The sequence below is a fragment of the Artemia franciscana genome, chromosome 15 (genome assembly GCF_032884065.1).
Source record: "Artemia franciscana chromosome 15, ASM3288406v1, whole genome shotgun sequence".
NCBI classification, from domain to species: Eukaryota; Metazoa; Arthropoda; class Branchiopoda; order Anostraca; family Artemiidae; genus Artemia; species Artemia franciscana.
In genome coordinates, this window is record NC_088877.1 from 19,812,844 (window position 1) to 19,825,191 (window position 12,348).

Consider the following 12,348-nt stretch of genomic DNA (forward strand, 5'->3'; position numbering starts at 1 on the left):
AGAACCTCGCAAGAGGGCTCATTCTAACGGAAATGAAAAGTTCTACTGCCCTTTTTAAGTGACCAAAAAATTGAAGGGCACCTAGGCCCCTTCCCACACTAATTTTTTCCCAAATTCAACGAATCAAAATTTTGAGATAGCCATGTTGTTCAGCATAGTCGGAAACCATAATAAATATGTCTCTGGGGAGGACTTACTCCCTCACAGTCTCCGGGGGAGGGGCTACAAGCTACAAACTTTGACCAGTATTTACATACTGTAATGGTTATTGTGAAGTGTACAGACGTTTTCAGGGGGATTTTTTTGGTTTGGTGGGGGGTTGAGGGGAAGGTGCTATGTGGGAGGATCTTTCCTTGGAGGAATATGTCGCGGGGGAAGAGAAACGCAATGAAGGGGGCGCAGGATTTTCTTGCATTATTATAAAAAAGAATGAAAAAATAAATATGAAAAAGTATTTTCAACTGAAAGAAAGGAGCAGCATTAAGACTTAAAACGAACAGAGACTATTACGCATATGAGGAGTTCATCCCCTCCTAAATACCTCGCTTTTTACGCTAAAGTATTCTTAGTAATTTCAACTATTTATTATACGGCTTTTCAGATTCAGGGATCATTCTTAAAGAATTGGGACAAAATTTAAGCTTCAGTGTAAAGAGCGAGGCATTAACAAGGGGACAAACCCCCTCATATATATAATAAAAATTTAAGAATATAAATGTTTGTTACGTAAGTTAACTCTTAAGTTACGTATATTTTTTACTAAGGAAAATGTTCGCCTAAAATTTAAAGTTCTAGTTGCCTTTCTAAGTAACCGAAAAATTGGAAGGCAACTAGGCCTCCTCCCCCACCCTTTTTTTCTCAAAATAGTCTGATCAAAACTAAGAGAAAGCCATTTAGCCACAAAAATAATTAATACGCAAATTTCATTTTAATAATTTATGTGTGGAGAGCCAAAATCAAACATGCATTAATTCAAAAACGTTCAAAAATTAAATAAAAAACTTTAGCGTAAAGAGCGGGGTATTGAGAAGGGAACAGCCCCTTTCATGTACGGAGTATTTTTGTTCGTTTTAAGTTTTAATGTCGCTCCTTACTTTCAGTTAAAAAAAAGGTTTTTTTTTTTTATTTAATCTAGTGTTAAAACGAACATTAACTACTGTGAATGAAAGATAGAATGCCAGTGCTAGACTTAGTGGTGTCAATTCAGGAAAATTATTGGGGACAAAATTTACTTTTCAATATCTAAGGGAGGGGTGAACTTGTCCCTTGGTATTTAAAAATACCTAAGAAGAGAAAGCAAATATGGAAATACCTCATAATAATTTTTTTCTTTTAAATATAGGAGGCACAAAAACGATTAGGGGGAAAAGTCCCCATCTTTTCCCCAATTGACACCTCTGTCTTTATTCATCAGGATCAAAGACCTTATACTACAAACACTAAATAGAGCTGCTTACAGCCATACTTTTTTTCCTTCTGGACAGTAATCGGTACAGCTTATACGAGTATTATAATTCTAAGCAAAATGTAGGGGAAATCGCATTTTTGCGGCGAAATTTCGCCCCAATTTCTGGATCGTCTGATCTGTATTTTATGGCCTTCTTTTCCATAAAGTTATATACTTGCCGTCGACAATAAATTAGAGTTGTCTCGGTTTTTCTATTGTAATGTTACCGACATTGAAGTCAAGTAGTGTAAGGCCTTTGAAGAGGACTAACCCAAAAATTCTTCGTGTTTCTTTTTTTTATTGCAGGTTATAAATTTAAATCCAATATAAGTTAAAGCTGTCCCTATTTTGGATACTGTGTATATCTGGTCATAAGACTGCTATCCATCGATTTTAAGGGAGCAATCGCCAGAACTACCAAGTCTAGGAATTTCTGTAAAGTGTACTGGAAATTAAACGGCAAATCGAATGTTCTTAGGAAAAATCGAAAAATAACTTCTAGGGTCTAGAGCTTTTAAAAACAATGGTGACATTTTAGTAAAAGTAAGTAAATTTGTATTTGACAATAATTTCTTTTATAGTATCGTGCTCCGGCTCCAAAAAAATCTCTGCGAGACCTTACAAGAGAGAAATATTCTCCGACAAGAACAATCCCTTCATCATTTTTTGCCCCCTATGGGAAAAGGTGAGTGAATCTATTAGCTATGTAACAGTGTCTATGTAATTATGATCAGTGTGCTTACCGGAAAAAAAAAATGAATTAGGAAGTGAGAAAGATTTCTCTTGTACATGGGCTACCACAAACACCAACAACAAAAAGAACAATAAGGAATTCATTTTGCAAGACAGTGGGAAACTAATTAGAATGAATATTTCGGCCCTATGTCCAAGGGCCGTCCTCAGCAAACCATAAATAAATAAAAAGAAAAACTTACAAACAAGATGCAACCAATATAAATAAAATGAATATATTTTTTTTAACAGTCCCAGCATCCTAACTTCAGTGAAGTTCAGCCAGAACTGATAAATAAATTGAGATAACACAAGACTATTCATTGAAATGAAAGAGAATGATTAAAAACTAGTTTTCAGTGCTGATCTTGCTTTTTTCGCTGCTAATCTCAAAGGTATATTTGTGACAGTTTCTGTGTTAATATCTATTGATTTTTATAATATTTTGTAAAATCGTTCTTAATTAAATTTGTGTATAGATTAAGTTTATTTTCGAAGAATCAGTTTGTTTTGAATGACCTAGGCATAAGGCAAGTAGTTCGAGAAATAATTGAGATCAGACTTAAGATTAATAATAATATTTCCTTAAATAGAATCTTCATTCTAATTAGTTTCCCACTGTCTTGCGAAAAAAAATTTCCTATTGTTCTTCTTGTTGTTGGTGCTTGTGATGGAAAAACAGTGTGAAAAACAGTGTGTGTAAAATCTAAGGATTTTATAGAAGGGATGGCCGTACAAACTTTGGAGAAGGCTCATTCGAATGGAAATCGAGATTTGAGTTCAATTTTGAAGAGTCAAAGGTAATCATAGGACAATCAGCCTCTCCCTCTTAACCGCCTTTTTCCCAAATGCATAACCTAACCTTTCAAAATAGTCTAAAGGTCCCACAACCATGCCTCTGGGGTTAACAACCCCACTATCACCTCCTGGGGCAAGGGCTGTAAGGCAAGCTAGTTACCCAACATTAACACACAAGGTTTTTAGGGAAAAGATTTATGTATGAATTTGGGGGTTGGGATGTTCATTCTATTGGAAATCAAAAGTCTCAGTTCACTTCTCAAGAGTTAAAAGTGATCAAAGGATAAGATAAGATTTCACGAAACACACAGGCTCTTTGGCCTGTACAGAAGAAGGCAAAAAAAAATTTAATAATCAACTTACTCACAGAGAGAAGAGCAAAAAGGAGAAGAAAAGAAACTATAAATAAAATAAAAACTATGGAAAACAAAGCTAAATAGACTAATAGATTGAATAGAATAAATTAATTAAGTAGATCATTAGATAAAATAGACTCCAATGAAATAATAAGAAATATATATACATATACATACATACATATTCATATATATATATATATATATATATATATATATATATATATATATATATAGACACATATACATATATAAAAATAGATAAAATAACTTTTAAGAAGCTAAAGAATTTTTAATAATTTTTTTTGAACAAACCGAATAAGTGGCACCTTCGAGCTGATTCGGGCAACTTATTTCATACAATATGACTCGCAATTAAAAGATTCAAATCTGACCTTACACAAGGAGTAAAAGGAACTTGAATATTGCAAAGATTATATTTATTCTAATCAGAGGTGAAAGTTGGGTGAACACTTAGGGGATGGGGGAGTCACCATGAAGCTGAGAAAAAGTAAAACATGCACACGAAAGAATATACAGTGACTCTAGATCAATTAATGGGATAACTCTTGAACGGTTAGCTTCCTTAATGAGGTTTCTAGCTTTATTATAAACCTTATAAAGTGGTTTTAACAATGAAGGATAGGTTGACATCCATACTATTGGACAGTAAGGAACGTAAGATCGGATCAAGGAGTGAAAAGGATTTCAAAATCGATCCATGGAAAATATGTTTAAGTTTCCTTAAAATACCGAGACTCCTGCATATCTGCATTTTAATCAAATCAATGTGACGATTGAAAGACAAGTTTTCATCAACAAGAAGGCCCAAAATACGAACATATGGATCTTTAGATCTATGAATTATCCCATTTGGCTGATGAATTTCTTATAACTGGGGGTAAATCTGAGAAAAATGGGAAAATATAAAAGAAACTGGACTTGGAATAATTTATGGGAAGATAATTAGCACCATACCATAAAATTACTCTCTCAAACAAATTTTCCAAATTTAATCGAAGTTCAGATTCACAATTTCCCGAAGTGCCATGTGTGCTATCATCAGCAAAACCAACAAGGACGTCAGAATTCACTTGTGATGGTGAACGGAAAAGGGGATCGGCAGAAATTAACCTATCATTCAAATAAGATTAAAACCAAGAAAATACATTGCCCCTAATGCCAAAATGAGACTTTTTCGATAGAAGAATTTCTTGGGTTAAGGAATCGAATGCCTTGCGAATATCCAGGAATATAGCAGCCGGAATTAATCCCGAATCCAATTGAGAATGTATAAAATTCAAAAGGATCACACAGGCATGCTCAGTGGAGTGCTTCATTCGGAAACCAAATTGAAAATCATGAAGAAACTTTTTAAATTTTAGAAATTTAAGGAGACGAGAAAGCATAGCCTTTTCGAAGATTTTACTAAATACTGATAAAATTGAAATTGGTCGATAATTTGCTGGATCATTTCTCGGTCTACCTTTATACAGAACAATAATCTGAGCACGCTTGAGAGCATCCAGAAAAATACTGTATTTAAATGAAAGATTAACAAGTTTCGTTAGAGGCACGACTACTGGAGGATGAATAGATTTAACTACCATAGTAGGAATAGAATCTGGCCCAGATGAGGACGAGTTTTTCAAGCCATTAACAATTTTAGCAATTTCACTTTCTGTTACTGGCTCTAGAAACATAGACTTAATACAAGACGGCCCAAGGTAAGATCTAAAGTCTGGCTTAGGCCGAGATAAAGTAGCTGTGGAAGCAACATTCTTACCAATACTAACGAAGACTGAAGTGAATGCTTCTTGGCCATTAATCTCACCCTTTACAGCCTCGTCACCAATGACCAGACTCATAGGTAAAGAGCTAGATTGCGATCCAGGTTTAAGCACAGAATTTATTACCTTCCAAGTTTTACGAATATCATTGTCACACACAGCAAAATTATTTAGATAATAGACAGATTTGGCTTTCCTAGAGAAGGAATTGTATGTATTCCGGTAAATCTTGAATTGACAAAAACGAATAGCACTCGCTGAAAGTGTAGTGCATTTATAAGACCTCCAGAGATTATTTTTCCTTCTCCAGCTTTTGAGAAGTCCGGATGTCATCCATGGGTTTAGAGGAACAATCCTTTTAGACCTGCGATTAGAAGGTGGTACTTTACGAATGCTAAGAATAGCCTCTTTTATGGTTCCATAAAACGAATCAAATAAACAAGAAAAATCCTTAACATTATCAAATAAGCTCCACGAATTTTTCGCCAATTTAGAACCACGAAGAGATAACTCATTCTCACCAAACCTAATAGAATAGGAATCAAACACTTGAGCCCGGTTATTCTTTCCCTGATTAAAGCTGAACCGAGAATATATTGGGAAATTATCGGACATATCAGTAACTAAAATTGAGTTTTCCTTCAAGCTAAGCATAGAGAAGATATTGTCACTCAAAGAAGCTGTAACATTAGTTACCCATGTGGGGATGGATGTAGTTGGTACATATCGTTCGGGAAATATTTAGGAGCATCTTCAACTAAATCAAGAGGTACTTTGTGCATCCAGTTTTACAAGACGACGACGTATCTGCAATGTGTCGAGAATAGCTGACTGTATAAACCTCAGGATATTAAGTTTAGACTTTCTGCGCATGCTGAAGGAATATTGGAAAAAAAGGCTGGAGTGCAACCATTCCTTTTCCCATATCCTTTTTAGCTGCAATCTCCTCAAAAACATATGATCAAAATTCGTTATCTATATTCACAAAGGTCGAATAGTTTAAAAAAACATGTTTATTACGGCAGCTAACGTCCAGAAAGCCCTAATTCATCTGAAGAAAAGATAAATAAATGAAAAAAAAAAAGGGAAAAAAGAGAAGCATTTGAATTCTCAAGCAGAAAACTGAAAAAGCAGGAAGCTACCAATCACTTTACAAGTATGAATACAGGCGCTAAAATTTATTGCCTTTTCTCGCCTAATCTGTCAATCAAGGCAGGTGACAGCACAGGAATTCCCAAAGTGACCAGATCAATCAAATTATAATTCCTTTGAACTTATTTTCTGTATTTTTCGAGCAGGTAGGCAAAAATGCTTTTAGGGACTGACTTTTCATGAACTTAAATTAGAAAATTTTGCTCTGATTAATAGAAAAAAAATCATAGTTTAAGATGATATAAGTCTCACCAAAACTGATTATCTCTATGTCAGACCCAAATGTCAGACAAAAAAAAAAAATAAAAATAAAAGTTTTTTTAAGATAGCTGGGAAATTTGGTGTCGGCTTTTAGTTTTCTCTCGTTTATATAAATCTATTATCTAAGTTCTACAAGTTATATCAAGACCGCCAACATAATTCTAAGTATTTTGCCCACACAAACTAAAAACGTTTATAATGAACGAGATAAGGCAAATCTTTGAGGTACCACATCGCCTTAAAAAAATCGTCATATGCTGCTGTCAAAAGGTCCATCAAAAGGCTTTGCAATCACTGCTACATTCATGTTTTTATCAGCTGACGATTTATGAATATACACGGAAAACTTTCTGGGGCATTCTTATCATACTCTCGAGTTTGAACTGTTTTTCGGATGGGAGGTGATCTCAACACCCCGTGTATACGGTTTTAAATCAAGGCAAGTCGATTGGTCATTTTAAAACTTGCAATTCTGGCATTTTGACGGTTTTTAGGCAACTCTCGATGTTTTGTGGCACATAATGACTCCCCTTTGCTGTGATTTTTCAAGATGGGGGCCCGAACCTCTTGTTCAGGGTTTTGAGCATGAAAAGTTAATTGGCCACCCTAGAATTTTCCATTTTGAGCCTCTTTGGGCAAAAGTTGGTGCTTTGTTTCCGAAAACACAGAAATCGCTCAGTTTGATGTGGCACGAACTTATTTATGGCTTGAGAAGGATACTAGATATTCAGATTTTTGCTCAAATGAGCCCTCTCTCAACATTCTAATGATTTCTGGTTCTATACGATCAACCCTCGGAAAGAAAAGAACAAACAGAACTAAAAGGAGACATCACTGATTCCCGTACAGAAAAGGTATCTTCCTTGTTCTTCAAGGTGAGCGAGCGCCATTCTTGAAGACTTTTAGGCTCTTTCAAATTCTTTTTTTTGCAATAAAGTTTTTTGTTAAGATTAACTGAATTAACAGTCGCAAATCCAGTATCAGCTCAGATGGCATTTCTTTTCTTACTAGACTGTTTTTCTTTTCATCAAATTGCGTTTTGAAACTTTCGGTTGCTAAGGAGTTTGATTTGCTTTATACTACGTTACATCTGTTGCTGCAACCATAACAATCAAAATTAATTTGAATTGTTCAAGCACAGTATAATTAATTTTTAGACCGAATTGGCAAGACATAACAAAGAAAAAGAAAATGCCATAGATGTCGATCCGCTCCAATGACTAATAAAATTAAATGATAAGACTTTAAAAAACATGAGACGAAAACAAAATAAAATGGTAAAAAATGATAAAATACACAATTCCTAGAACACGAGACACAATTGGAGAAACAAAACACAGCCGACTGGAAATACCTAAGGCAAAAACGACCGAAAGAAAAACTTTTCAATTAAATGGCTTTTTCACCGTAAGCTAATACCATTACTATTTTTTTATCGTTATCAAATCACTAGTTAAGTGATCGATGCTTTGAATAAACAAACTAAGCCTGTTTTACAAATTCACTATAAGCTGAATTAATTGTGATACCTGCAGATCAGAAAAGCAAGGGCATATCCAGTATTTTTGGAGGGAGAGGGGCTACAAAACAAAAACGCATCAAAAATTTGGTTCATTTTCAGCCTTGCAGACAAAATCAGACAAGCCGAACCATATTTTGCGAAATTGTAGGGGAGTTCAACCAGGTTTGATCCGAAAGTTTGGACTTCAAATTTCCGGTTTCTCGACATTTACTAAGAGCTTTGCTGACGTATTTTCCGGAAACGAATAAATATTGTATTTCTTGAGCGTTTGTTTTAGCTTATCACGAACACCGGGCAAAGATACTAGCACCGTGTGACCGCGTATCCTTTTTCCGTTTGGGCTTTTTCCTCAGAATAGGCATTAATTTTTGTCCTATTCTAAAACTTTTCAATACGACCGGAATTACCTAATTATGGAAATTCAATGGATAACTGTGCTAAACACAGTGCCTAATATTGGTCAAATTTGAATATACAAAACCGAGAAAGCAGTTATTGAGCGTTCGATCCTACCAGAAGCTAAGGACGCGACGAAGCCAAAATTTGGGTGAGGATATTGATTTGTCTAATGAAATTACTTATGTCGTTTTTTTGTTGGATGAATGGTCGCCATCTAAGATAAGAATATTCAATATAGTATAATTGAAGTCCTTGTTAAAACAACTGATGTTCGGAATACAAATTTGTTTTGTTTACATGCCAAGTATGAGATAATGGAATGTTGAAAATCGACTCAAGACTAGTTTGCCTACTTCATTGTCTATAGACTCCGACTATTTGATTCATAAAAATAGTTATTCAATTGAAGCACCCAAAGAAACTATGAGACTGAGGCGAAACTAACGTCTGACGCTTTAAATTGTCTCTTAGAATTAATGAAAACAACTAACGCCACATGAATTGCAGCTTAACTAAGTTGAATTCAAAAAAAAGAAAAAGCTTTTGAGATTATCAACACAGCTCTTCCTGATGCTGCCAATCAAGAGATTGCGCATAATCAACCATCATCATCATTATTTTCGCTGCAGGCAAAATAGGGGGTGACAGCTGAGCTGGAAAAATAAGGGCAGCTGCAGAGCCTCACTTGAAAGCGCTAGAGGGTGAGGTCAATAGTTTTCCCCCAAAGTCTTAGAAGTTACTCGAACATCTTCAAAGACAAATTCACTGAGGGAGTATGCGAATTTGTTTTATAGTCTATTGAGGTTTCTTCCACGAATCATAAATCGTTAGGTCGCCATATATCTTTGGTTTGGGGATTAGTTAGACATTTTTAGAGGTTTTTCGGATATTGTCTCAATGCCAAAAATGTATCTTTTTCCTTACCTTCATGAATTTAAGCCTTATAAATGTCGATATAATATAATACGGTAGTATGTTGTCATGAAGCATAAAATGGGCGCGAATTTGTGGGAGGGATGGTTGCCCCCCTACATTTTGAAAAAAATTTGGTACTCACATACTATCCCGACAACACTGTTGTCCTTGATCTGTTTAAAACTGGTTTCTTTGTATGCACTCGGAGATAATCAGCTTAGCTTGAGTGAGATAAACTACTATGCAGGTATATTTTAAATATTTAATATATAGAGTTTGTTAGGTTAGGTATTTAATATAATGTTTTCTGGGTGACCTGCTTTCTACAATTCTCTGTTGCAGTTTCCATAATTTTGTTGCTAAAGTATTATATTTTCATCGTATTTTTGTATATTATTATGATTAACCTAACTTCACTTCTCGAGTGTGGTCGGGATAATACATAACTACCAAATATTGTTTTTGGTATTTTTATTGAAAGATTCGAAAAGATACCCTTTCCTAGATTTTCGAAAAATGTCTTTATATCTTTAATTTTTTTTAAATGGAAAAAGCATCGCAGCCTATATTTTCGTAAATTGGTGCCTCCGCGTAACAGGAGCATACACAGAGGCATAGGAACGCATAGATAAGACTTAATATTTCGTATGCTCTTAGAAAACATATTTCTAGGTTGCGAGCTTTGGTAATAATTAGAAACCTATTTTGGACTTAGATTTAGAAACCTAATGTTTGAGACCATTTTGAATGAACGGGAGCTTCAAACAGTTTGCCTTTGAAACAGTTAGAAAAACCTTGCCCCAGGTTTCGCTTCAACGGTTAATAAAGGTTTATATCGTGGTGGTCGCATAAATTTCCGGTCACCTCCTATTTCACGTAGAACGAGCCAAACTACCTCTCTAAGAATATCCAATCACATTTTCGGAAAACATATGTTATGCGTGTCCTTTGGGTTTAAATTTAAAGGGAACCATTTTAATCAGAAGGCTCGATACCCGGAGAATTTGTCTCCTAAGGTAGCAAGACCTGTCAATTACTACTTCTACCACTCCTAATCAAGCCAAGACTGCTCCCACCATTATTGCTATCGCCAAGATTATTCTGATCGAAACTATTCCTATCTCAACTGCTCCTACCATGACTATCTCTGCTACTACCCTTCTCACGGTTAATTCTAGCGCGTTTGTACTGCTAATTAATAATAGTGGTTTGTTCTATTAATATTAATACAACTCTAATTATGAATGTTATTCCCAAAATTGACATTAATGCCATTAATACCATTCTAATTTCCAGTGACTTTGTTTTTAGCATTTATGTATTAGCAACAAGCAATGTGCTTTTCATAGTCAATATTGACATACTTTCGCAGGGAAAGCAGACTTTAATTTCATTTAAGGTTTATTTATTTTTTTGGCATCCTTTATATACAAACATTAATAAAAGTACTATAAGTTTTATTGTTAGTATGAATAATACTTACTGCTAACATTAATTAGCAGTATAAATTTGATAGAATTAACCGTAATGGGGGTAGTAGTAGAGGTAGTCGTGGTAAAACAGTTGTGACAGGAGTAGTTGAGATAGGAATAGTCCCGATTGAATAATCCTGGTGGGAGCAGTCCTGTCTTGAGTAGGGGTGGTAGAAGCAGGGAAGGCGTGAATAATTCAAGGGTCTTGCTTCACTAGAAAATATATTTTCCACATCTCGTTTTCATCATATTTCCACATCTCACTGATACAACACTGATTCGATAGTCGAGTAACATGTCTTTATCTAAATGGGGGAGGGGGTATACAGTCTAAAAGTCAGCACCCAGCTGAGTAAATTGTCGATCTTCGTATTAGTGTGATTTCAAACAGTTTGGCATAGCATGTCCCCCTCTTTTTTTACAACATTGAATCAAAAATGGTTGTCTACGTTTTCTAAATTTTTTTGAAGATAAGAAAATAGTGAATATAAAAGGTAAAAAGCACAGAAACTAGGTTTTCATGTCAGTGTTAAAAGAGAGAAATTACTATGAATGAAAGTTTCAATGTCAATGGTGCTCTACTAAACACTAAACAGATTTTTTCAGTTGGAACATGTATTTAGCTAATGGATTTTCCAGACGTCTCAAACTGATCAGGAATAAAAAGTTCTTTGACCCGTTTCCGGGCCCTCTAACCCTCTCCCTCCTTCCCATTGCAAAATGTGTGATATTTTTAGCCCTGAGAGGATATCTGAAAGTTTCGTGTCAAAAGACCCGAGATAAGACACGCCCTTCTTTTCGAAAATAAACCTACCTGAAAATAATTGGTAATAGTGTAATTTATGGTCCTTGCTCAAAGGTCTTTGGCTATTCCCTAGAGGCATATTCATCGGACCTTCCGACTTTTTAAAAGATTAAATAAAAAATTAAGTTTTTTAAACTGAAAGTAAGGAGCAACATTAAAACTTAAAACGAACAGAAATTACCCCTTATATGAAAGGGGCTGTTCCCTCTTCAACGCCCTGCTCTTTACGCTAAAGTTTTTACTGTTTTAAAAATTACAGTTGAGAGAAAGAGTCAAACTCCTCAACGCCCTGCTCTTTACGCTAAGTTTTTAATGTTTTAAAAATTAGAGTTGAGAGAAAGAGTCAAACTTTATCGCAAAGAGCAGGGCATTGAAGAGGGAACAGCCCCTTTTTTGTCGTATCAAAAAATGTGTTTTTTGCTGTGGCAAAAAACGTGTTTTTTGCCGTAGCAAAAAACAGCAAATTTGCAGTCTCCGGTATTCGTCGTCATTACCTTTAGGATTCGAATTGGCCAGAGGGGATAGCCCGCAAATTTAGCTAGGAATAAATCACCGATTTTAATGTTCGCAGGATTCATGCCTAGTAAATGAAAGACTATAAAGTAAAAGAAACTTATCTTTCCGTGAGGGCCGAGCTTCACTAATGTATCCAAGTGAACAATCAGTCCAAACTGTGCGTGGTCGGCCCAACTGCTAACC

The 12,348-nt window shown here is 35.2% G+C and overlaps 1 protein-coding gene across 3 annotated transcripts in view; it reads left to right on the top strand.

Moving 5' to 3' along the window:
* The window catches only part of LOC136036150 (uncharacterized), a 152,815-nt gene that overhangs the window by 91,807 nt on the left and 48,660 nt on the right, over window positions 1-12,348 (top strand). For all 3 annotated transcript variants that reach the window (XM_065718191.1, XM_065718193.1, XM_065718192.1), the window contains exon 3: window positions 2,029-2,132. In XM_065718191.1, the coding sequence (XP_065574263.1) occupies window positions 2,029-2,132 (104 nt within the window). The remainder of the gene's footprint in view (window positions 1-2,028; window positions 2,133-12,348) is intronic.